Source organism: Argentina silus, assembly GCF_951799395.1.
Source record: "Argentina silus genome assembly, chromosome: 4".
In the NCBI taxonomy this organism is placed as follows: Eukaryota; Metazoa; Chordata; class Actinopteri; order Argentiniformes; family Argentinidae; genus Argentina; species Argentina silus.
This window is the reverse complement of record NC_139658.1, coordinates 23526623-23552708: the sequence shown is the minus strand read 5'-3', so window position 1 is coordinate 23552708 and position 26086 is coordinate 23526623. Positions and strand designations below refer to the sequence as shown.

The following is a 26086-nucleotide window of genomic DNA, read 5'->3' as shown; positions in this document are numbered from 1 at the left end:
TATGATTATTCTGGTGATTTGGTATGATTACACGATGATTATTCAGGTGATTTGTTATGATACGAATCACAATGTAGAAAAAAATGCATTCCTGGATGTTGTAAACAACTACGCAGCAGGAGAGAAAGCACAATGACTCACTGCCCACAGAATTAACTTATCTGCTATCAAAGAGCTGCAGCTCAGGATTATTCAGAGGGTGTCGGAGTGAGGTTCTAAAGTCTTAATGCAGGGCTCCAAGACCAGCGGTTGCAGACGTGACTATATCTGTTCTGTGCCATCCTCTGCCAACTGCCATCCTGATTTAGCAAGGAAAACATTAGGGCTAATGTAGACATGCCAGCACAACTGCTGCTGAGAACTGCTGTCTCTCAATTGATTTCGCCTGATTGTGTCACCCACCGCTGCTTACGTTATAAAGCAGAGGGCTGCAAATACCAACAGGACATCTCACAGTTACAGTAAGAGGACTGGGGACAAAGGACTGGCCATGGGGGAGTCCTCAAACACAGGCATCCTCTGTCGGACAGTGAGTCAGTATGGGAACATGGAAGTGATGTGTCTGTCCCACAGCCAAACTACAGAGTACAGCCCCTGTCTGAATGCCTCCCTGGTTGAATCATGAGGAACCAGACGCGCTTGCTTGGCAGGGGGCCCTGCGGTAGCCGGCCAAGCCGGCCAGCAGTGACGTGGGCCTGGGACGCTGCAGAGAACCCTCGGGGGGGGTATGACATCAGTGTGAGCCGGGAGGAAACAAGGGTAGAACAGGAGTCAAACACCAAGAACTGCTCTAGGATTTCTGATCCCTAGGCCGCGAGTGTGTGGGAGGGAGCCGGAATCATCCTAGTTTTCACTCGCAATGACTGTGTGGAATTGAAATGCAGTGCAGCGTCTGCCCACTCACTGAAGCGTTCTCCATTTCAAGGTTGTTTCAGGACTTCCCCTGGTGTTACTGTAGTTGGATACTAAGGTGAAGCATTCATCAATGTCAAACTTCAGGTGTCGTTAGTGCTATTAATCCCACCTTGATAACAGCACCATCTGCATATCACTTGAGGCACTGGACAGTGACAGAACTTTCAAACATTTGTTCCACATTGCCACGGATTTAAAGTCACCACGCTCTATCGCCTTCAATTATCAACCGCTAACAAACAGAAGGAGCAGAGGCACTGGCAGGTCAGGGTCCAGGTGAAGACAATGGGGCTGTTCACCTTACACTGACCATAAACAACTATGGTTGAGAAATGGAGACCTTAGGAGGCCCTGACTCAATTTCACATGTCACAGTCTCAGAATGATGAATGTTTTTCATTTGAGACATAGTTTATAAATAAATCTGGCCACCGCAAAATATTGGCAGGATACTTTTTGCTTGCTGTTTCGGTAGGCTGCCAATATATGCTTCTGCAGTGAATCACTCAACCCATAACCGTATTGGCATATACAGTAAGAGGTTTTGAGGGTTGCAGTATCTGCTCCATTCCCCAAAAATGTACAGTATGCGGGCCTATCATGCAGTTTCATCCCACACAGGCCAATGCAGAAATATAGTGTTTTAGGGAAACAGCTACGTAAGGTCTTGTCAGAGTGTTTAAAATAAGGTTACTTACTTTCTCTTGTATTCGTCTCTCTCTCGTTTGACTTTAGCCAACACGTTATAGAGGGCTCTGATTTCTGGTGTGATGGTGTCGATTTGAACTCCGACTCCGTCCGGATGGTTCCAGGACACACCGGGACCTTGGAGGGTCTCGTAGCGCTCTCCGTGTTTCCTCACATGCGTGAAACTCCAAATGGTACCGGGCAGTCGCGATTCGGACGACTCGGTCTGGGAAGCAACGTCGCGAGTGTAAATATCTCGGTAGCGCGGTTGTTCCAAGGCGTGCTGCAGCTGGGTCTCCAGTAATTTGTTTCTCCGCTCTAGTTCGTGAACTTTGGCCAGAAAGCAGCGGAACCGCAGGTTTAGCGTCTTTAGGACGTGGATATTGGATCCCAAGTCGTTTCGTAGCGCACTGGTCGCGCCCGAACTACCGCCAACAGGAATTGTAAACATAGTAGCAGGCGAAGCATCAGCAAAAAGCAACGAGTTCATCATACCGATAAACATACAACTTATGACAACCGCTGGTGTTACTGATTTGTTTGCCAAATTAATAAACCAACCAACTTCACTGCTTTCCTATTCATGCATATCCTCCAAAAAGCGTCCAATTCCCCACGGAGTTTGTTCTTATGATGTGGATCCTGGTGAGATTGACAGTGCAGCTGAAGGTGAGCCAACCATCGCTGTGACTGTTCCCCGGGCTATAAAAATAACACTGATTTCTGTGTATCGATAAGCAAATAATAAAGCAAATAATAAAAAAAGAGTCTTACAATCACAATGGTATCCACAAACAGATCATCTTATCGGAAAACAGCTTTGGCGCAACGGACTGTAAGCGGCAGTCTCCATCCTTACGCACGCAGTAATATGAAACACCGTCAGTGAGCCTTTGCTTTGTCAGGTGCTGCTGATGCTGTATCTCAGTTACACCCTCCCTCCCTCTCTCTCTCTCTCTCTCTCTCTCTCTCTCTCTCTCTCTCTCTCTCTCTCTCTCTCTCTCTCCTATTCTAGTCTTTCCCCATTCGGTCTCCGGTACCGTGGTGTGATGGCAGGCTCCTATAAGTAAAATCTGAGCCCTGCCTCTTTGTGGCGCCGGTGAATCATGTTACAAGCCGCTAAACTAGGCACTGGAGATATCACCCCTCCCATTGCACGCGCACGCGCGCACGCACGCACACACACACACACACACACACACACACACACACACACACACACACACACACACACACACACACACAGAAGACACACACACACACACACACACACTAACTTTCCTAACTCTTATCTGATTTTATAACCCAGACTTTGTAAGAATGTCAGATTTACAAGGAAATCCAGACAGTGATTATACTCTGGGTTAAAGCACCTCAAGTCCCAACAAGTCATTATATTGTGCTGAAAAGCATGACCTATTGTTTTTCTAGTAATTTCCCGATAGGAATCTATAGCCTTGTGCATGACATCGTCTGTCAAATCGTCAGTTTGTGAGAAAATTACAATCTTTTCACATGCCAAGAATAGTCGATTGAATGGTAACTGACCTTTGAACTACTGTAGGCCTATCTCAGAGTAAAACAGAACTAGACAAAGGACAACTTCCTGCTGTTGATGTCCTTGTACGGGCATGCAGTTATTCTCAAACCACTCAACCTTTTGTCTGTGCCTGGGAGTGTGACAAACCCACAAGCTTAAAAAATGTTCCCAGAGGATGAAACGTACACAGAAGTGGTTGTGTAAGCCAAACCAAATGTCAACCGTAACCCTCAAGGCTTGAAGAGCCCTATACATGCTGTCAAAATGCTTAGAGGACAAAGCCTTTCCATAGGCTACGACAAAGGCCTTCCTATAGGCTACTTTGAACACATCTAGAATTTCTGGATCAGCCTATACACGTTCACTCCCACACATATCCTAGTCAGGGGAGGCTGGCGGAGGTATAAATCAGAGGACGGGGCTCATTGTAATGCATGGGACGGAATAAGGAATGGTATCAAACCATTCCTCATTCCATTCCATGCGTTACGATGAGCCCGTCCTCCGATTTCTACCTCCGCCAGCCTCCCCTGATCCTAGTGGATGGGGAAAACAGAAAGACCAGTGAGGGGCTGGTAAATAATGATAAAGAAGCTGAACCACTGTGATCAAGATGTCACCCCCCCCCCAAACACCTCACCCCCCCTCATGAATACTTGAATATCACTCAATAACCCCTCGGCCTCAGCTGGCCCTGCTGCTGCGTTGTGATTGCTGATCTTTGCAACGGCTCAACCCAGATCAATAACGCCTGCAAGGTAGTGAATGGTTATATCACAGATCTGCATGTAAATAGTTGATAGTATACTGTGTATTGTATTGTTATTAATCAATTGTTTTATTTTATTCCCGTGCTTTTATTTACTGCATTGTTGAGAGGTAGCTCGTGAAAAGCATTTTATTGTACGCTTACAGCTGCATCCTGTGCATAGATAGATAGATAAACTCTGATTTGATTTGATTTAGTTTTCCATGTCGTTCTGACTCTGACTCAAAGTATTGTTTTTGGGTGGTTCTTCTGTAAGAAGATGAGATTTTTTCACTAAAGCTCAATGGACACACTGCAGGCGTCAGACACATACATCCAAACCCCCATGGATGACTGTAATGACCCAGACAGGTGTTTCCCGGTCCAACCCTGTTGTGACAGGCTTGTGAAAGCAGAAGAAATGGACTCATTAGAATAGGTCACGTTTAGAGAGAAACAGAAAGTCATGGGTAGAAAGTCATGGGTGTGGTGAGCATCTAGATCACTAAATCACTGTACTTTCCCCTGCAACTCCCTTTCCCCTGCAGCATACACTGAACCACAACACAACTACATCTCATTCTGTTGAGACTATTACTCATTATGTGCTGTCAGTTTAAACTGTCTAAGAGGTCATCCTGCGGAACAAGGTGTACCGAACAAAATAATAACAGTAATTCTGTATTCACTGAAAAATAAACCTGGGATACGAAGTGTGTTCCCAATTCTGAATAGCTCCCAAGTCTGAATATGCAGTAGACCTTCTGAAGGGTTCCATCTTCTGGAGGAAAAGGGAAAACACATGTTTGCCCCATTGATACTGTAAATCCAACATACTTGATACAGTAATACGATTATATTATAATATGGTATAATATACTTCTTTATCAGACAGGTTTATAAGACTATAGACACTTGCAGTAAAATATATAGTCTCCGTTTGCCCTCAGTAACATTTGAATTATTGTCAGGCACATGACGGACAGCGCTAGTCAGAAAACAGAAACACTCCGGGTCCTTCCTCTCTGGTCCACAACGTGAGAACCATGCCGAAGTCAAAGAGGGATAAGAAAAGTAGGTTCTATTTCAAATTAATCCCAACATAACAACATTTTTATTAGGTAAACTGTGCTATATGTTTTGGCTGATCTAGCAGTTAACATAAGACCTGTATCTAACGGCTGACTTGCATCAAGAAGTCAAATAGCGACCTATAAAGTATGCTGTCGCTAAAAGCTATCAAGCTAACTCTAGAATGCTAACAGAATATGCAGCCAGCGTGGAAGCTAATCATGAACTTACTATTGATACCGATATAACAAGCCCGTCTGCAGTAACCGTCTGGGTCACTTTATCTTCGTCTCAAGACCTGGTTCATTGAGAGGGACATTGATCAAAGTAATCATGTTAGTTTGCTAACTAGGTACATTTCCTAGCAGCGCATCTCATCAGAGACTGTAGCTCAGAGCCTAATGAACTTTTCATGTAATTATTTCCCACTTCACAGTCTCATTAACGAAGACAGCCAAGAAGGGGCTGGAAACAAAACAGAACTTAATAGAAGAGGTATGTTTAAGGCTCTTTTTTTTTCTTTTCTTTTTTTGAAGCATCACGTTTTCTCGGATCTATATTGATCTGTGTTCGACTTCTCCAACTCCTAACATTACCTGAACTTAAATGTTTATATATATATATATATATATATATATATATATATATATATATATACATACATACACACCCTCTTTTCGAAGGTTTTACTTACGATGACTGACGTATAGTTGATTCACTTTCTTAGACAAATGTACTTATTGTAAGTCGCTTCGGATAAAAGCGTCTGCAAATTGACTTAAATGTAACTGCCGATCCCATCCCATCCTCTGGCTAACCGTCTGAATGGCCCTCGTCTTATTCCAGCTGCGGAAATGTGTGGACGTATACAAGCACCTGTTCATCTTCTCTGTGGCCCATGTGAGGAACAACAAACTGAAAGACATCAGAACAGCATGGAAACACAGTCGGTAAGAGCAAGTCTCCAGTTTCTTATTTGTTATCAAGACCAAGGGAGGCTGGTGGAGGTAGAAATCGGAGGACGGGCTCATTGTAATGCACGGAATGGGATAGAGAATGGTATCAAACAATGTGCCACAGTCTGTGACCCACAGTAATGGTCTGTTACCCTCTGTAATGCATAGAGTGAGGAATGGTATCAAACACACACACATTTGATACCATTCCTCATTCCATTCCTCATTCCATTCCATGGATTACAATGAGCCTGTCCTCTGATGTCAACCTCCACCAGCCTCCCCTGATCCAGACCTATGTGTCAAACAGTTATCCTCCTGTTCTGTAGGAAGTCTGACGCTGACAGACATGTAATGTCTCTTCTCCACAGATTCTTTTTTGGCAAAAACAAAGTGATGATGATCGCGTTGGGTAAAGGACCAACCGACGAGTACAAAGACAATTTGCACAAGGTACGCAAACAGTCTTGTGATCTGATTTCCATGATGGATTATCATCAACTCCTGTGAATGTCAAAGATGAGTATAAGATATATATCGGTCTTAATTTTATTTTATTCTTCATATTTCTAGGTCAGCAGGTTTCTGAAAGGTGAAGTGGGTGTGTTATTCACGAATAAAACCAAGGATGAAGTACAAGAGTAAGTGGGCCCATGTCTTTGCTTGCGTTTGTATCAAAAATGTTGTATGTGCACCATTTGACCACAAGTCAGTTTATGTTGAACATGTGATGTTTCTAATCTGTGTTTATTTCCTAATTTCTCTTAATTTCATAGATATTTCAGCCACTTTAAGGAGAATGATTTTGCGCGGGCAGGAAATCAGGCACAGATGACTGTAACACTGGATGAGGGACCCCTGGAGTTCCCTCACTCCATGGAGCCCCAGCTGAGGCAGCTAGGGCTCCCCACCGCACTCAAGAAGGGTGAGAACCACAGACCGTACCCCTTTCTCAATTGTTAAGACATGCCAATGATGACTCCATCTCCCAGGTCCTCCTGTAATAGGAGACACAGCCCAGAGGACTTGATTATGGCCCTTTCTTAACTGTTAGAAACATGATTCCTAGCATCCTCTCCTCCGTCCTCCACTCATGTCCAACTGAAAACCCATTGGAGGAGAAGCTCTAGGTTCCTCCCATTAGATATTCTATATCCAATGCCTTTTGAGGAAAGAGCGAGTGGAGGACACGAGGAAAGGATGCGAGGAGTCATGTTCCTAATATGAGAAAAGTCTATACTGTATATATTCCCTCGTTGGTGAGAACCTGTGGGCACTTCATACCTGTTGAGTGAATGGATGGCTCAAACTTACATCCATCTCAAGTTGTTGTTTTCATCTTGTGCAGAAACTTAATGTTTTTATTTAGAAATGGTCAATTGAGTTTAATTCATTCATTCATCGAGGTGTTTTTAATCTTAGGAGTGGTGACGTTACTGAAAGACCATCACGTATGCAAAGAGGGGGACTCCCTGACACCTGAACAGGCCCGTATTCTGGTGAGTGGATCTTCTGATTGATGAGACCTTCTGCAAGACTTGTTGCTAATGGAAGATTATTATTATTATTATTAAACCTTCATTTTAGGCGAGGTGGTCCTACTGAGACCAAGGTCTCTTTTTTTCAGAGGAGCCCTGCTTTACAAACATAAAACAGATCATAAATGTACATTCAAATTACAAACATAATACAGTTAGATGGAGCCATACGTTTGCTGACCTGATCTAATCAAATGCTCCTTGTCGCCATAGAAACTCTTCGGGATGAAGATGGCCGAGTTCAAAGTGTTGATCAAGTGTATGTGGAACTCTGAAACCAGTGAGTTGGATAAGTTTGCTGAGGAAGATGATGAGGAAGAGGCCATGCAGGACGACAACGAAGATGATGAAGATGATGATAAGGAGAAGGAAGGGAGTGGAGAATGAAACCGGATAAAGCATTGGACTTTTCAGACCCGTTGTGTTTTTAATACTGTTTGAACTGTATGTCTTGCCAGCCCTCTAAAAAACAAACAAGTCAAACAACCGTGTTTTTTTTATTTATCTGGATGTTGTTGTCCTTGAGATGCCTCGTTCAGAGGGACTTGACACCGTGTCTGTAACCACACATCTTCACTGCCAACATGACCCAAGGAATCTGCTGTTTACTTCTTGTCATGTTTATCCATTGTTGTTTACCCAGATACAACAGAAGAATGCTGAACTCAGAACAGTTGATCCCTGTGTTAAGATTATGGAAGTACTGATTTGAATTCATTTTCTCCCCAGACTTCAAGGCTCGATGTGTGCTTGGTAGTGTCCCAACCTGTGTACATAATACATTGAATAGATCAAGTATTTCACCAGTTATGTGGCTCCTTTCATAGAAAAGAGTCTGTGGCAAGTTTGTATTACGCAGCTGTAATAAAAGAGCAGACACATCCATTGTTCTCCAATTTATTAAAGTGGAAGACACAGCCTCCGGAGAAAGTTTTTCCCTGAAAACATACCTACCCTATCAATTAATTCATTTAATTGACGAATATTTACATTAAGTGCTCGTTGATAAACCAAATAGGACCAAAACTATAATTTGTGACTTCCTTAGCCTTCATGAATATGGACAACTCACTTGGATAACTGCATAGATAAAAGGAAAGGCAAATCTGGTAAAATGGCAAGGGTTAGTGGCTAATATCAACACATGATATTTGATTGTGGCAAGTTAACTTTGATCTTGTCTCGTCTCTTGTGATTGGTTGTGGCGGTGACGTCTAGCGGAAGTAGTTTGGACACTCGTGTGCCACCAGGTCCCAGGCCTGTCTGAAGGCCTCCACCACCCGCTCATCCAGGGGACCCTCCTCAGAGGCAGACAGGTTCTGATGGAGCTGCTCCATGGTGGACATGCCGATGATGACTCCATCTCCCAGGTCCCCCTGTAACCATTAGAGACACAGAGGACTTGGTTATGGCCCTTTCTCAATTGTTAGAAACATGATTCCTCGCATCCTCTCCTCCTCCACTCGCTTCCTAGTCAAAAACGCATTGAAGGAGAATATCTCGGTTCCTCCCGTAAGATATTCTTCTCCTTCTCTATAAATGCTCCCCGAGAAGAAGCAAGTGGAAGATGAGGGAAGGATTTTCTAACAATTGAGAAAAAGCCAATTAGTTCTAGCACACAGATTTATACATTGAGATATTGATTAAATTCTGCTCCATTCATTACAATGAGCCCGTCCTCCGATTTCTACCTCCAGCAGCCTCCCCTGGTGCAGAGTTACCTTGAGCTGGGAGTGGTGGTACATCCAGCGTAGAGCAGCAGAAGTCATAGAGGGTTTCTCTGAGCCATAAGCTGCCTCCAGGGCCTTCTGAACCATATCCACCCCCTGGAAGTGGCTCTCCTTCCAGTACCTGACCCAGACAGAAGGATACATGGAACACAGCATGGTTACTACTTCACTTTACTACCTCATTACCTTGTAAGAAAGATGTAAGCCATCTTGTTTCTGTGTGTACGCACATGCACGCTCTCACACACTTGCACACACATAGAACTAGCAAAAAAAGAAAAAAACACACGTTGAACTCAACATAGAACATGAATCAATAGCACATGTTTGTTTTTGCTGATCGACCTAACGTGCTGTTGTTTTCTCACCTGTCTCTGTAAGCTCCTGCCCAGCTGTTCCCAAAGAAGCGTCCGGAAGGCTGGGAACCATCTTTGTCCTGATAATGGTACTTCCCTGTCAGAAGACCCCCTGGTGGCACAGAAATGGGGAGTCAGAATCACAACACTGACTCCTAGAGGACTGGTGGACTAATGAACAGTAGATTGTGTTATACTGTATGAGGGTAATACCAGCCAGGACTGTGTTATAGTATATAAGGGTAATACCAGCCAGAGGATTGTATGCGTAGAATCTGATGCCGTAGTTTCTTAGACAAGGCAGCAGCTCTGTCTCCACCTGTCTGGTGGTGGCGTTGTACATCCCCTGTTAACAGTTACAGAGGGGTTTAGGTTAGGATTATAACATCAAATAGCAACAACATTTGTTTATAAAGTTGTCTAACTGACACGTATATGTATATTTATACGATGTTATGTTAATTGTTCCATGACGTTATGTTTGCTATGAATGAATAGAAACAATTTAGCCATTGTACAATTACATTATTACATTGTACAATCCATACTTTACATGCATCCTCAGTGTATTACCTGGTAAACAGTGGGAACAATCCAGTTGTTGTGCCGACAGATACAGACTATTTCAGCCACTTCCCATGAAGCATAGTTTGATAAGCCGAGCTTCTTGTATTTCCCCTGAAAAAAAGAAAGAAAAAGAAAACAGGACAATAAAAACTTTTGAACATTGGACTTTATCCATTCATAAGAGTAACAGACCATTCATGAGGGTAACAGACCATCCATAGGGGTAACAGACCATCCATAAGAGTAACAGACCATTACTGTGGGTCACAGTCCATTCCCTGCATTACAATGAGCCCGTCCTCCGATTTCTGCCTCCACCAGCCTCCCCTGGCTGGAACTTGGGGGTTTGAATTTTTTAATTTTTTAATATTATTTTTTTTTTATTAGTATTTTTCTATTCCAAAAAAACTTTAACCTTCTGCCTCTCTTCTGCACTGAACAAGGAATGAGAGGAGGGGCTACAGCTCTCAGCTGATTCTCAGGCTGGTGCAGAAGCAGTGAGTAGAGAGAGAGAGATTTTTTTCTTTCTTCTGGAGGGAAACACAGGAGACTGCACCAGGGTGGGACTAGGCTGGGTGGGACTAGGCTGGGTGGGACTAGGCTGGGTGGGACTGCACCAGGGTGGGACTAGGCTGGGTGGGACTAGGCTGGGTGGGACTGCACCAGGGTGGGACTAGGCTGGGTGGGACTAGGCTGGGTGGGACTAGGCTGGGTGGGACTGCACCAGGGTGGGACTAGGCTGGGTGGGACTGCACCAGGGTGGGACTGCACCAGGGTGGGACTGCACCAGGGTGGGACTAGGCTGGGGGGGACTAGGCTGGGTGGGACTGCACCAGGGTGGGACTGCACCAGGGTGGGACTAGGCTGGGTGGGACTGCACCAGGGTGGGACTAGGCTGGGTGGGACTAGGCTGGGTGGGACTGCACCAGGGTGGGACTAGGCTGGGTGGGACTAGGCTGGGTGGGACTAGGCTGGGTGGGCTGTACCTCTTTGTGGAGCTCATGGCAGGCACGCAAGGTGTCCTGGATAGGGTTGAGGTGATCTGGGGCGTGGAGGTAGAAGAGGTCCACACTCTCCGTATGCAGCCTCTGCAGGGAGGTCTCCAACTGGGAACGCACGCTCTCTGGCTTCAGGGTCTTCCCATCCCAGGGGTTAGCCTTGGTGGCTATGTTCACTGAAAACACAGACACATTTTTATTTTATTTAACCTTTATTTTTTGCAGGGAGTGCCGTTGAAGACAATCATGTCTGATGATACTCAAGGAGAGCATGAAAGAACTTAATGGACGTTGTAGTCTATAGGTATCCTGCATAATAACTGCATGGCACCTTTTGCCACAGGTAAAATAAAAGCTTTGCAGCAATATAGGATTATAACAGTTTACTACTTTACATTAACTGTTGTGTGTGTGTGTGTGAGAGAGAGTGAGTGTTTGTGTGTGTGAAAGAGAGAGAGAGTGTTTGTGTTTGTTTGTGTGTGTGTGTGTGAGAGAGAGAGAGAGAGAGAGAGAGAGCGAGTGTGTGTTTGTTTGTGTGTGTGAGAGAGAGAGTGTGTGTTTGTTTGTTTGTGTGTGTGAGAGAGAGAGTGAGTGAGTGTTTGTGTGTGTGTGAGAGAAAGAGAGAGAGTGTGTGTTTGTGTGTGTGAGAGAAAGAGAAAGAGAGAGAGAGAGTGTGTGTTTGTTTGTGTGTGTGTGTGTGTGTGTGAGTGAGAGAGAGAGAGAGAGAGAGAGAGAGAGAGCGAGTGTGTGTTTGTGTGTATGTGTAGCTATAGCTTAGCTTACAGTATCAAACGTGTGTTGGCTACCTGTTTTGGGGAGGTTCATTCCCCCAATGACTACCTCAGACTGTCCATCCGCGTACATGAAGGCGGTGTCTATGTCATTGTGACCGCGGTCCAGGTAGGCTTTCACCATGGTTGTGCTCGTCGCCGCGTCAGCACGCCCCCCAAACGCCATCGTTCCCAGGAGGGAAAGTGGCCGTTTGGAGTTTGCAGATCCGGAGGACGACATGTTGCGACGAGCGATGAGTACCGGTAAATGTTTGAATCCTGAACCGAGTCTTTGATGAAGTCTGCACAGGCCTACTCTTCCTATCCAAAGCATAATAAATCGCTCGTCAGCTGACCCACGAGGGCAAAGGACGCTTCGGAAAAAGAGTAATTAGGGGAGTGTGTCGAAATGACTACAGGTGTTCGTGGACGTCAAATGATATTAAAGCGAACAGAAAACCATTGGCACGTAGACCATCTGGGAGAGCTCGCTGTGCAGTGCAGAGTTCACTGTCCTCCCACATATGTTTTCCAAGACTCTGCGTCCTCCTGTCAATAATTAGTGTTCCCTTTTCATTGCGTAAACTACAGGGTGCATAGCAATGCTCCCTATTGTAATTCTCATTTGAACCAGAAGGTGTCAGCCGCGAACTACAATAGAACTCACATAGTTGACTTCGTTACACAGTTGCCCCAATTCAAGCAATTGCAGATAAACGGGTTTCTAGCATAACGCAACACATCATGGGCAGCAATAGTAAATGTGTGCGAATCAACAAAATAACGAGTGAAACTAAACCCATGTGAATCTTATCTCGAATTTAACGTACTAGTTATACAAGAGGAATCATACTCTTGCGTAAAACTGGAAACCAGCTATCTGTTGATTAAATCAGGGCCAGTGATTTCACTATCTTTTGAATCTATGGATTACAGGCAGTCGTGCAAGTTGAAAGGTTGCCCTCATTCTTTCAAAGCAGGCATCTGTAAATGCAAATCTGTGAGATGGAGGAAACTTTCAACCTCTGATAATATGGGGACGCACCTCTTGTAACCCCGCCACATACTTTCCCCACATCCATCTCCCTCGCTTACTCTCCCAGGCTCATCAACCTGCCATCTCAATACATTGTATGATGGATCACACTCTTGCTCCCACTGTTGATGTCAATGTGAGGACTTCGGAGTGCTTGTATTGGTTATGGCGGTGGAATACTGTGTGCCCCTGTGTCACGCTATTGTATACAGAATGTCTTATAAGACAGTTAGTATGACGGGAGAGTTTTCACAGCCTGAGATAGTTAAATATAGACAGACACATTGAAGCTAGGCTGTACAGCAGTGGAGGCTGGTGGAGGTAGAAATCGGAGGACGGGCTCATTGTAATGCATGGAATGGAATGAGAAATGGTATCAAACTCAACCTCCACCAGCCTTCCCTGCTATACAGAGTATACAGACATGGGAACATATCAAACCTCATTCCATTCCATGCATTACTATGAGCCCGTCCTCCGATATCTACCTCCACCAGCCTCCGCTGGTGTTGCTGTTACAGAGCTATCCCTGGCCTCTGTCTCAGTGGCTTTAGACCGGGGATGGCATTGACCCAGAAGACCTTGGGTCAGTAGAATAGCTGTATGTAATGCAGTCTTTGTTTGGACACCAACAGTAACCCCTGCCCTGGCTGACCTTTTGACCCCAGCATCAGCTGTGGCCCGCAGAGTGACCTATGCAGCTTGACCACCCCCCCCCCCCTTCCTCCATAACTAACTCCCCCTCTTTGCTGCTGCTGTTATCTGACACTATGGTCCATGTTTATGTGTAGGCTATTTTCAACGAGTTTCGCTGATTGAAATACAATCTTACAGAACTGTAAGAGATGGGATTGTTATACATGTAGATGGATACCTCGAGTTCATGATTCATTGTTCGGGCCACTCAGTGGAGGCTGGTGGAGGTAGAAATCGGAGGACGTGCTCATTGCAATGCATGGAATGGAATGAGCAATGGTATCAAACATGTGAGTTTGATACCATCATCCTCATTCCGTTCCATGCATTACAATGACTCCGTCCTCCGATTTCTACCTCCACCAGCCTCCCCTGCGACCACTGCAACCTCCGGAGAATACATAGTGAGTCCCAGCTATGCCTCCTGTAGTTCTGTCTTCATTCTAATAATGGTTACAATATCAACTCATGCTCTACATCATGCATTCAAGCTAAAGCAGTAATTGGTTTTAGGGCATCTGTGGAGAATTAAGCTCAGAAACGCATACAGTACATTTGAGAAACTGGTGAGAACGTTTTGTTTAAGCGCCCTGAATCTTCTATAAAATAATTTTCAAGTGAAGTCGGAAATAAGAGCACATATTATGACTATCTGCAAAACACCAAATGTATGTTATTACACAAGTGGAATAACTAACAGTCCTTTTATATTATATTACACGCACTGCTTCATTCCAGCACTAATAAGCAATTAGCCTACGAATGTAGCCCTATCGAACGATGTTGTTGGGCAAGACAAAGCTAAGACCCCGTTATTTCTGTCTTTACAGGCGGGTGCATGGGGCCCAAAGTCTCGTGTCTTCATCCATCCATCCCAACATTATCATTTCTAAGGAAGTTCCGCTCTAGTTGCGCACGCATGTGCGTTTAACATCTGCAGGCGGTCAGAGGCATAGGTAAACAGCCAGCCAGTGTCATAGGTAAGCAGCCAGCCAGAGTATTGGACAAGCTCAAAGCACCACTTTGTATGGGATGTAATGGCTGTATCACTTTTGGAAGGTGCAGGACTGGCTCTCCTCACTGTCTGTCTGAACTTTTTTCGGGAAAGGTCCGTGCGTCGATCCCAGCAGTGAAGCGAGATTTCTAAAACTTCTTTTACAAATTCACGGGATTTATTGTTTTTTTTATTTGTCATGTGTCAAATTTGTAAATTTAAGTAAGTTTATGTTTTAATGAATACGGAATATATTCTTCTCATTATTGTTTCATAAGACGTAAAATATGGGTATCATCTCCGTTGCAATACTTCTGATATTTATCGACAAGATTCACGCGTCGTCCCGGCATGGCACAAATCTCCAGCCTTACATGTAAGTACCGCTGACGCTGTCATAGTATTTGACTTAACTTTAAAAGTGCTTTTTGTCATCCATTTTCACATCAGTATTGTCTGTCTGAGATATTTATAATAATAAGAATTTATAGACAAAATCACCTTTCTAAAACACATAGCTCACTGCTACTGCTAATTCATCAGTCAATTAAGTTATGTTTATTTAATTTATTTAATATTTTGACTTGAGAACGTGTTGCCGATGAGAAGGAAACATCATCTCTGAATATACCTCTCACTTGGGCATGCATGAACTTGCGGTTAAAGATACAGTCAACAAGCACTGTCTGGACTCTGTGTTACACATTACGTAGAAATGTTCACCACAGAAATAACAGTGTTCTGATTTCGGAGCTAAGAGTTCCGTCTTTCTTTCAGCATGCCCTTTATCTGGCCCTATAATATCACCATACCTTAGATAATTATACTGCGTCTCAGTGGGTAAATGATGCAGCATTCCTAGGGCAGGCTTGCTCCTGAGCTCTCTTAAGTGGGGAGCTGGTGAGGTGAGAGAGATGTTGAGGCTGTTATCATAGTAGTCTATACATCTGATTTGTTTATGTATTCATTGTGTAATAACGACCCTATCAATGTATGTGAGAAATTATAATGGAGTGTGTCCCAGAAGGATCAGAAGCCCCTCGGTGTGTATAGATCCAAGCCTCGGGCAAGTAGGTGACACACAACATCAGCATCCTTTACTGTGGGTTTATAACGGACCCTCTTCTGAGAGGAGACAAGCTTGGACGTGGGCGGGCGGACCCCTGTGCTCGGAGCGGCCTTAGACTTGACTTAGCGTCTGAAGCTGGAGAGCTGTCGGAGCACTCCCTCGCGTTGGAAGGATCGCATGGCAGCTTGGTACCAGGGGAGGCCGGTGGAGGTAGAAATCGGAGGACAGGCTCATTGTAATGCATGGAGCGGAATGAGGAATGGTATCAAACACGCACGTGTTTGATACCATTCCTCATTCCGTTCCATGCATTACAATGAGCCTGTCCCCCGATTTCTCCAGTACCTCCACCAGCCTCCCCTGCTTGATACTGTTGTAAAGCAGACTTTTCAGTTCAGGGAATGTGGTCTGAGAGCATCAGCAGCACCTCAGACTTGTTGTAAACCAAGAAGACAGACTCTTTCCCAGGAGAAAACACCACAGTTGAAAGCTTTACCTCACCTCGCTTACTGTTAAAGATCCATCAAGCCTCTCCCTCCCCTGACTCAGAAAGCCTCATAACTGTTGGGTCAGTCATGCATACTGTATGCAAACATTACACAAAACTTCAGCAATATAGTCTTTGCTGTGCCAATTTAATGCCGTAGATGTACAATGTATTTTTGCTGCTTGTGTTTCACACATGTTGGTTTAGCAACGCAAACACAGGTTGATCATGATTGAAGAGGGGCTTCCCATCCTGTCTAGCTTCATTCACCCCAGAGCCCCAGAGCCCCAGAGCCCCAGAGCCCCAGAGTCCCAGAGCCCCAGAGCCCCAGAGCCCCAGAGTCCCAGAGCCCCAGAGCATCAGTCTTCTCTTTATCTTAATTCAGCAGCTAATCTGATGTGTTGTATTGACGAATAAGAAGTCAGCTGAATCAGAGTGTTCCATATGGAAGAGTGGCGCCAATGAAGGGGTTCGTTTTCTATTGGCCAACGGCAAACAATTCATTTACATTATGCCAACGGAGCCTGCTGCTAGGCAACCGGTTGTTTAGTCGTCCAATAGAAAATTGATATTGGGTAAATCAGGAAGTTTAGCCAGGAAGCTGTACGGAACTATTTGAAGCTCATTGCCACCACTCTTCTAATATACCGGTCTGAGTCTAATCATATAGATCAATCAATCAGTCAATCAATCAATCAATCAAGTTTATTTGTATAGCGCTTTTTACACAGACAAATGTCACAAAGTGCTTCACAACAAAATAATACTAAACAATATAAACAATACATACAATACAAACAATATGATGATAGCACCGACTCATAGACCCCCAGGAGAAAGCCAAGGAAAAAAAACTCCCCAGAGGGGAGAAACATGTAGGGCACAGTGGCACGGTAGACATGTAGCTTGAGGATCTGGACCATGGTAACCTGCTAAGTGTTTTGGAGTTATTTTCCTCATAACTGAAAAACAAGAGAACCAAATGACTTTGGTTCTTGTCTCTGGTTTCAAGTAATGTTTAGTTTAAATCCCTCCGCAGGCAGTGTCTTGTAAAGCTTTAAGACTGAGGAATAACTTGTGAGGAATTCCCCTCAAGTCTTCTGAAGGCCAGTAGCAGACAGCATAAGCAGGCAGTCATTTTTCAACGCAGCGAATGCCAACAGGGGTATTACGCTAAGCTCGATAAAACCCCCCCTGTGAAATCTGTGTCCGTCTGTCTTCACCGTCCCATACGACTCAACGAACTGGACGCAGTTTGTCCCCTCGTTTGTGGAAACGTTCAGAGAGCTCGTTGACATGATGAGTGTCTTCTGCCCCTCTTGTCTTGCAGGCCCAACGTGTGCGTGGAGCGGGAGGTCACGCTGGTGGCCCAGAGGCAGCCCTGTGTGCAGGCCTTCACACGCATGGTCAAGGTGTGGAAGCAAGGCTGCCTGGGACAGACCTGGTGCATGGGATACGAGAGGAGGTGAGCCGAGCCCTCCACACCCTGACATCATGATATTCCTACTTCCATCCATCCATCCATCCGTCCATCCATCCATCCATCCAGTCTGTCTGTCTGTCTGTCTGTCTGTCTGTCTGTCTCCATCCATCCATCCATTCATCACCTGTCTGTCTGTCCATCTGTCTGTCTGTCTGTCTCCATCCATCCATTCATCACCTGTCTGTCTGTCTGTCTGTCTGTCTGTCTGTCATTCACCTTAATTAGTTGCTTGTCCGCTTTTCTCTCCTTCCCTACCTGTACATCAGTGGAGGCTGGAGGAGGTAGAAATTGGAGGACGGGCTCATTCTAATACAGGTAATGGAATGAGGAATGGTATCAAACACACGTGTTCACGTTCACCATTCCTCATTCCATTCCATGCATTACAATGAGCCCGTCCTCCGATTTCTACCTCCACCAGCCTCCCCTGCTGTACAGTCACATCCTCATCTATCCTCTGTGTGCCTCTCCTGAGGTTGAGGTATGTGGAGCTGAGCTGTGGGTGGTCATTATCTTCTGGCTGCTGCATGGATTCCATACGGAATCTGACAGGTTCTCTGACAGGTTCTCTCTCTCCTTCTCTCCTTCTCTCTCTCTCTCTTTCTCTCTCTCTCGTGTTCTCTCTCTCGCTCGCTGTCCTGTCTCTGTCTCTCTCTCTCTCTCTCTCTCTCTCTCTCGCTAACTTCTTTCTTCTCTCTCTCTCTCCTCTGTCTCTCTCTCTCCTTTCTTCTCCCTCTCTCTCTCCTTTCTTCTCTCTCTCTCTTTCTCCTTTGTTCTGTCATCAAAGCCCTGTTGACCCTCTCATACAGCAGGTCTAAGTGCAAGGTGTAGCCTCCAGTTAGCTAGCCATCTACTTAGCACAGGCGTCTCCAGAGGCCACATTCCTTGGAGGCTAACCCCGGAGGCTAACCCCGGAGGCTAACCTCTGACTCAGGCCCTGTCTCTGTCTCTGTGACTCAGCTCTCTCTCTCTCACTCCTTTCTTCTCTCTCTCTCTCTCTCTCTCTCTCTCTCTCTCTCTCTTTCTGTCTCCCAGTTCCTCAATGTGCCGTTCTCCATGTATTTACCATGTTACAAAGACCCAAAGCCCTCTTTGAAGGCAGCCAAGGCCTCAATTACAGAAGCCGTAAACAAGGCGTTTTTCCGTGGCGTATAATGACTGGATCCCTGAGAAGGGGTCTAAAGTACAGGGATAGACACCGTTGTCAGAGGTAGACACTGCCACTCTCACACTTTGAAATGGCGACTTAAAAGACAATGTAGTCTGGTTATTACACAGTATGTGACTTAAAAGGGTGGGAAATGTGAATTGATTATCGCAGTGGATTTCTTGTTCTTTTCTGACCCGTTGAACCCCATCCATCACGAAGAAGTAGACCTCCCACTCTCCAGCTTCAAAGAGCTGAAGCCCTCACCAACAACATGCGTGCGCACACATGTACACACACACACACACACACACACACACACATACACACACACACACACACATGCACGCATGCACACACACACACACACACACACGCACGCACTCATGCACACACACACACACACACACAGTAGCCAGTTTACATTGATTGATAATGTCATGTCCCCTCTTCTGATGGCAGGACGGCGTACTACACCGCGTACAGACAGCTCTACAGACAGGACCTCCAGACCGTGTACAAGTGCTGTCCTGGATGGTCCCAACTCAACGGAGAGGCCGGCTGCCTTTACCGTGAGTCCTTCTGTTCTTCCCCAGCGCTTCGTATCACTGAGGCGCTTACCACATAAAGACAGCACAGCAGGGGAGGCTGGTGGAGGTAGAAATCGGAGGACGGGCTCATGGTAATGCATGGAATGGAATGAGAAATTCTATCAAACACACGAGGACGATACCATTCCTACCGTTCCTCATTCCGTTCCATGCATTACAATGAGCCCGTCCTCCGATTTCCACCTCCACCAGCCTCCCCTGTAGCAGTCACCTAGTGTTTCCGTGAGAGGCACCCCAAAGACAGCCATCTTGTGTTTGTACAGAAGGGAGTGATTCCAGTGGAGGTATTACGATACCGCTATCAGGGCACGGTTATTAAGTGTAAAGGCAATCTGTCTTGGGAGGATGCCCAGCGACTGCACAGGAGGGGAGGTGAAAGCTGATAGGCTGATGACAGGAAGGAAGGAGGCTTCAAAACCCTGGATACGGAACCCCGGGTGGGACTGCACCGCATACAGGGAGAGGTCAAAAGGTTACGGGGTTAGGGGTTAAGGGGTACTTGGACTTCCACCGCAGCTGTTCCCAGTCACTGGTCAAATGTTCAGTGGGGTCTTTCCTCTGTACAACAGTTGAGATGTTAAAAAAAAAAGAAACAAGCTCCAATGTGTTGAATGTTGACAGCTTACAATAACCAACTGTTGAAACTTGTGCTGAGACCAGCTTTTGCATTGCGATGTCTTGTTTTACATTCTATAAAAAAAACAAAAAAAACCCAAGAACTGGAGAGACATGTTAAAGTGGTGAGTGACCGGACTTGAGGTAATCCTGTTGTGCTCTTGGCTCTGCCACTCGTGGCTCAGCAGGACTCCTGGTTCACCCGTCTGCCAGAAGGCTGCTGCACGGCTGGACAGGTGCTCTGCATTATAGAGCTGGGTTCCCACTGCGCTGGCTGGTTTTCCATTGTGGTGGTAAAGGGCTCCCATTGCACTGGCTGGTTTCCATTATGGTGGTAGAGGTTCCCATTGCACTGACTCGTTCCCACTGCCCTGACTGGTTCCCCTTTGTGGTGGTAGAGGTTCCCATCAGACTGGCTGGTTCCCATTACCCTGGCTGGTTCCCCATTGTGGTGGTAGGGGTTCCCATCAGACTGGCTGGTTCCCATTGCCCGGGCTGGTTCCCCATTGTGGTGGTGGAGGTTCCCATTGCACTGGCTGGTTCCCATTGCACTGGCTGGTTCCCATTGCACTGGCTGGTTCCCATTGCCCGGGCTGGTTCCCCATTGTGGTGGTGGAGGTTCCCATTGCACTGGCTGGTTCCCATTGCCCGGGCTGGTTCTCCATTGTGGTGGTAGAAGTTCCCATGGTTGGATCTTGGCTCTTGTCCACATAGTCATGCTCCTACAGTACAGTATAATTAACGCAGGTGGTACAGGACGGAGGCTTGCACCATGAACAGTCTCCAGTCTCCCACGCACACACACCACACACACATACACACACCATACATACACACACACACACACACACACACACACACACACCACACCACACCACACACACACACACGCACGCACGCACGCACGCACACACATACACCACACACACACACACACACACACACAACCACACATGGTCTGGGGGGGCCAAAGACAATGTCTATCCACTGAGAAGAGAGAGAGAGAGATAGAGAGAGAGACCCCCTGCACATGATTAGAAAGAGCAGTCGAAACAGAGACAAACAAATGAATCCCCCCCAGACCCCTGCTCTAATCCTGGGATCTCTGGGCTGTGGTGGGATTGTGGAGAGAGGGCTGAGGTTGGTAACAGGAGAGGCAGGCAGGGCGTCTCTGGGTGAGGGCTCGGGCCCGGGCCTGCCAGCGCAGCTCAGCTCATCTCCATGTGGACAGGCTTAGCCCCACGCCTACTAGGACCTGCCAGGCCTCTTTGATGGGATTTTACGGCCGCTGATCCGCATCGCATAACCTGCATACCTCCAGCAGCACCCCTGGCAAAGCACCGGCTTAAACAACCCTGGGTATCACTGTTGTCCACCGTAGCCCAGGAATGCCCCCGTCCCCCGCCTTCTGTACCCACCCTACCCACCCCCTGTACCCAGAACCAGGGCTAGGACCAGGGCCAGGACCACCCTGGGCGGGGGGTCTAGCCCTCATGCCAATGGTCCCAGCTGGTGGGACGAGGCTGGGCTGGGGATGGGGCTGGGGCTGGGGATGGGGCTGGGGATGGGGCAGGGGGTGGGGATAGGGCAGGGGATGGGGATGGGGCTGGGGAAGGTGCTGGGGATGGGGCTGGGGATGGGGCAGGGATGGGGCTGGGGGTGGGGCACGGGCTGGGACTGGGGATGGGGCTGGGGATGGGGCTGGGGATGGGGATGGGGGTGGGGGCAGGGATGGGGCTGGGGATGGGGCTGGGGATGGGGATGGGGGTGGGGGCAGGGATGGGGCTGGGGATGGGGCTGGGGATGGGGATGGGGGTGGGGGCAGGGATGGGGCTGGGGGTGGGGCACTGGCTGGGACTGGGGATGGGGATGGGGATGGGGATGGGGATGGGGGTGGGGGTGGGGATGGGGCTGGGGATGGGGCTGGGGGTGGGGCACTGGCTGGGACTGGGGATGGGGATGGGGGTGGGGGTGGGGGTGGGGATGGGGATGGGGCTGGGGGTGGGGGTGGGGGTGGGGATGGGGCTGGGGACTGGGGATGGGGCAGGGGATGTGGATGGGGGGTGAGAGATGATCTCTGGATGTGCCTTTCAGCAGGATCTCATTATGGGGTCCATGCGTTCCTCAAAGCCCTCTTTGTCTCCTGGAGAAGGTTACAGTATTAAATTATACAGGGAAGCATTAGGCTGTCTGCTCAACCCGGAGCCTGGTTTGTTTTAAAACACACAAAGAAACGTCTTAACAGGCATATCCCCCCCCCCCCCCACACCCACACACACACACACACCACCACCACCGCCGCCCTGCCCTGTGTCTCCCCCACTAAGTCGCGAAGGGTTTTGTTTTTCTTTCGCGTGACAATGTCAGCCCTCTTCATGGAACGCCAGGCTGGGCTTTTATCTCTGTAACTTAAGATGCGGCAGCACTTTGAGACGGGACGAACTAATCACCCTTTTCTCTGAGCCGCTGAGCCGGGATAAAAGGGGGCTCACACCACTGTCCTCCCTCCCTCACTTTCGCACACTTAGCCGTGCGCTATCTGCAGTGTTCCTCCTTCAGCGCGGCTCAACCAGGGGGCTGCTTTCAGCGCTGCGCCCCACATCTAAGGAGGGAGATCAGCTTTGTAGCAGAGACCACAAAACGTACAGCTTTAAGAAAAGCCCCGGAAAACCCGGGACAATTAAGTGGGAATGTTGTGTGTTAAGATAGTGACTTAGTCTCTGGCACCTGTGAGGTCTGTGTGGGTGTGTGTCTGTGTGTGTGCGTGTGTGTGTATATGTGTGTGTATGCGCGCGTGTGTGTGTGTGTGTGTGTATGTATGTGATTGAGTGTGTGTATGTGCGTGTGTGTGTGTGTGTGTGGTTGTGTGTGTGTGTATGCGTGTGTGCTTGTGTGTGTGTGTGTATGTATGTGATTGAGTGTGTGTATGTGCGTGTGTGTGTGTAGTCGCGTGTGGTTGTGTGTGTATGCGTGTGTGATGTTGTGTGTGTGTGTGTGTGTGTATGCGTGTATGCTTGTGTCTGTGTGTGTGTGTGTGTGTGTAGGCTAATTCGACTAATGACCTGTGGTTATTGTGAGGCAGTTAAGCAGAATGAAGTGCTGTCCCATCATGCTATTGGAAAACAACCTCTATAGACAAGAGAGGCTCTTTCCAACCTCTTTCCCTCCCTCCCTCCCTCCCTCCCTCCCTCCCTCCCTCCCTCCCTCCCTCCTCTCATATATCTCTCCCCCTCTCCCTCCTCTCCCTGCCATATCTATGGTCCAGCTGTTAGCTCTCCAAGTGGGCATTTGCAGACTCTGTGGCCCCACTTGTTGAGTTCTCCAGCATCCTCTGTTCTGTCCTCTGACACTCTTATTTGGTCATAATCAAGGAGAGAAAATGGCATAACTTCTCATATTTCTATATCTCTGTTTTCTCTTCCGTGTTTTCTTATCATGATTTAAGATAGTGGAAGACATACAGCACCAGTCAAAAGTTTGGACACACCTTGCCAAGAGTGTGCAAAGCTGTCATCAAAGGTGGCTACTTTGGAGAATCTAAAATCTAAAACATATTCTGGTTTGTTTAACACTTTTTTGTTTACTACATAATTCCATATGTGTTCCTTCATAGTTTTGATGTCTTCAATATTAATCTACAATGTAGAAAATAGTAAAAAATAAAGAAAAACCATTGAATGAGAAGGTGTGTCCAAACTTTTGACTGGTACTGTACGTTCTAGTCCTGAAACAGCCCCTTGGCATCACATAGCTGGGATTCTTGGGCCACGGCAACAACAGAAAACGTATAAAAATACGTATGAAATCACTATCCGATTTGATCCGTGGCATTCGGGCATGACTTTTGAAACAACCAAACAACTGAACAGTGACTCAATACAATGGAATGAGGAATGGTATCAAACACATGTGTGTTTGATACCATTCCTCATTCAGTTCCATGCATTACAACGAGCCCGTCCTCCGATTTCTACCTCCACCAGCCTCCCCTGCGGGAATTCCATTCCCCACTGTTCTGTGAAGTGCTGGACAAAGCCTTCCATGGAAGTGCATGATGCAAATGCCCCTGCTTCAGACACTCTTCAAGCCCCGTTCAGGTGACCCATTGAAACAGGTTTCTTTGTGTTCATCAAAAGCACCAATTGACTTGATGACTATCTGACCCTCCGGAGGGGTTTAGGAGCTCTTGACTTGCGGATGGCGCTCAGAAGGAGCTTCCGTCCACTCCACTTCGACATTCCAAGGTCCCGCTCAACGAGCTCAGCATTCATCCTCAGTGAGGAGCGGCGGCCTGGACCGGCCGAGGAGGAGGACGAGACCGGGACCGGGACAGACGAGAGTGGAAACAGGCAGTTATGTTGATCAACGGCAACAATGGGCATTGTGACAGGGGGTGAGGAGCAGTGGACAATGGCCTCACCAGTTTGTCGCCCTCGTTAACTGCTGAATGGGAACTGGAAGGGCCCCCTTTTGTGGTGGGACCGAGGCTGGCTGGGTGCGGATGTACATGTGAGATGGGCCCAGGAGCGGGACGAGGTGGCTGTGTCTGTGTCTGGCCATGGGTGGTCTTTGTGTGTGTGGAGGAACACTACCACACCCCAGGAACAGTCATGTGATCACAGGAGCTGCAGAGCACGCAAATGCACACACATATTATGCAAACGCACGCACGCACGCACGCACGCACGCACGCACGCACGGATTGATGAGCTCATTGTAATGCATGGAATAGAATGAGGAATCGTATCAAACCATTCCTCATTCCATTCCATGCATTACAATGAGCCCATCTTCTGTTTTCTACCTTCATCAGCCTCCCCTAACACACACACACACACACACGCACACACACACAGATTGCCCAACTGAGGCATCACAGGGCAATACTAATTGTCTTTGCTGATACATATCCAACACAGTTTAATGGAAAGCAAGAGATATCTCTCAGATATCCTCCTCCACAACTGGCTCACACAGCTCCTCCTCTCTCTCTGATGTGTCTGACACTCCCTGATCTTATTTATCCTGGTTTACTGTTTGTCCCCTCCCACATATAATTCCTCAAGGGTATTCCCGTTCAAGCTAACTCCATCTAGCCTACTACTCCTTAGGCTTATCATTCCAGAGAGAGCATGTGCTCCTCCTAATTGTAGATGCCAGGAGATTTTATTCAAAACATAATTATACTTGCATTTCGGGAATGTTTTCTGAAGCCATGTTTGTGGGTGGATGAGGACCACCTGACAAAGCCCCCCTGGCTTGCCCTGACTGTTGTCAGAGCCCTTAGATTTGACATATTCCTCTGCGAGGCAAAACATGACTTGCCGCTTCAAGATGCAGTGCTGTGTGTGCTCTGTGTGGACCAATTACCCACCGCAAACAGATTCGGTAGCGGGCAGAGAGTGAGGACTTTTGTGTGCCTGCGAATTACCGCAAGTCTACTCCCCTCTCTCTCTCTCTCTCCCTCTCTCTCTCTCTCTCTCTCTCTCACTCTCTCTCTAGTCTCTCTAGTCTCTCTCTCTCTCTCTCTCTCTCTCTTGTCTCTCTTGTCTCTCTAGTCTCTCTAGTCTCTCTCTCTCTCTCTCTCTCTCTCTCTCACTCTTGTCTCTCTCTCTCTCTCTCTCTCTCTCTCTCTCTCACTCTTGTCTCTCTCTCTCTCTCACTCTTGTCTCTCTCTCTCTCTCTCTCTCTCTCCCCTCTCTCTCTCTCTCTTCTCTCTCTCTCACTCTCTCTTGTCTCTCTCTCTCTCTCTAGTCTCTCTTGTCTCTCTCTCTCTCTCTCTAGTCTCTCTTGTCTCTCTCTCTCTCTCTCTCTCTCTAGTCTCTCTTGTCTCTCTCTCTCTCTCTCTCTCTAGTCTCTCTTGTCTCTCTCTCTCTCTCGTCTCTCTCTCTCTCTCTCTATCTCTCTCTAGTCTCTCTTGTCTCTCTCTCTCTCTCTCTCTCTCGTCTCTCTCTCTCTCTCTCTCTCTATCTCTCTCTAGTCTCTCTTGTCTCTCTCTATCTCTCTCTCTCTCTCTCGTCTCTCTCTCTCTCTCTCTCTATCTCTCTCTAGTCTCTCTCTCTCTCTCTCTCT

At 47.1% G+C, this 26086-nt stretch overlaps 4 protein-coding genes across 4 annotated transcripts in view; 2 read left to right on the top strand and 2 right to left on the bottom strand.

Annotated features, from left to right (window-relative positions):
* iffo2b (intermediate filament family orphan 2b) overlaps positions 1 to 2535 on the bottom strand; it is a 31692-nt gene extending 29157 nt beyond the window's left edge. Inside the window, exon 1 of the mRNA XM_083668901.1 lies at positions 1614 to 2535. Coding sequence (XP_083525027.1) covers positions 1614 to 2107 — 494 coding nt within the window. The 5' untranslated portion in view covers positions 2108 to 2535. The remainder of the gene's footprint in view (positions 1 to 1613) is intronic.
* A 2380-nt stretch (positions 2536 to 4915) lies between these two features.
* On the top strand, positions 4916 to 8103 carry mrto4 (MRT4 homolog, ribosome maturation factor). The gene is made up of 8 exons (XM_083668184.1): positions 4916 to 4964; positions 5398 to 5456; positions 5808 to 5911; positions 6289 to 6370; positions 6491 to 6558; positions 6694 to 6842; positions 7340 to 7416; positions 7669 to 8103. The coding sequence occupies exons 1-8, from the start codon at positions 4937 to 4939 to the stop codon at positions 7840 to 7842; spliced, it is 741 nt and encodes a 246-aa protein (XP_083524310.1). The 5' UTR covers positions 4916 to 4936; the 3' UTR covers positions 7843 to 8103.
* Positions 8104 to 8439: 336 nt separating this feature from the next.
* akr7a3 (aldo-keto reductase family 7, member A3 (aflatoxin aldehyde reductase)) lies at positions 8440 to 12243 on the bottom strand. The gene is made up of 7 exons (XM_083668183.1): positions 11913 to 12243; positions 11095 to 11282; positions 10115 to 10219; positions 9791 to 9887; positions 9554 to 9653; positions 9177 to 9306; positions 8440 to 8831 (listed from the first exon to the last, which is right to left on the bottom strand). The coding sequence occupies exons 1-7, from the start codon at positions 12208 to 12210 to the stop codon at positions 8670 to 8672; spliced, it is 1080 nt and encodes a 359-aa protein (XP_083524309.1). The 5' UTR covers positions 12211 to 12243; the 3' UTR covers positions 8440 to 8669.
* A 2646-nt stretch (positions 12244 to 14889) lies between these two features.
* The window catches only part of megf6b (multiple EGF-like-domains 6b), a gene marked incomplete at its 5' end in the record, with an annotated part of 78373 nt that continues 67176 nt past the window's right edge, over positions 14890 to 26086 (top strand). Inside the window, 3 exons of the mRNA XM_083668900.1 lie at positions 14890 to 14978; positions 17489 to 17623; positions 19251 to 19360. Of these exons, the coding sequence (XP_083525026.1) occupies positions 14890 to 14978; positions 17489 to 17623; positions 19251 to 19360 (334 nt within the window). The remainder of the gene's footprint in view (positions 14979 to 17488; positions 17624 to 19250; positions 19361 to 26086) is intronic.

What these genes read in the sequence shown, in the direction of transcription:
- mrto4 (XM_083668184.1), top strand. Translation starts at nt 4,937, where the DNA reads ATGCCGAAGTCAAAGAGGGATAAGAAAA. An exon ending in AACAGAACTTAATAGAAGAG is followed by an intron (nt 5,457 to 5,807) that starts GTATGTTTAAGG and finishes GTCTTATTCCAG; the next exon opens with CTGCGGAAATGTGTGGACGT. An exon ending in CTGAACAGGCCCGTATTCTG is followed by an intron (nt 7,417 to 7,668) that starts GTGAGTGGATCT and finishes TTGTCGCCATAG; the next exon opens with AAACTCTTCGGGATGAAGAT.
- akr7a3 (XM_083668183.1), bottom strand. Translation starts at nt 12,210, where the DNA reads ATGCTTTGGATAGGAAGAGTAGGCCTGTGCAGACTTCATCAAAGACTC. An exon ending in AATGAACCTCCCCAAAACAG is followed by an intron (nt 11,283 to 11,912) that starts GTAGCCAACACA and finishes CTGTGTTTTCAG; the next exon opens with TGAACATAGCCACCAAGGCT. An exon ending in GCAGGAGCTTACAGAGACAG is followed by an intron (nt 9,307 to 9,553) that starts GTGAGAAAACAA and finishes TGTCTGGGTCAG; the next exon opens with GTACTGGAAGGAGAGCCACT.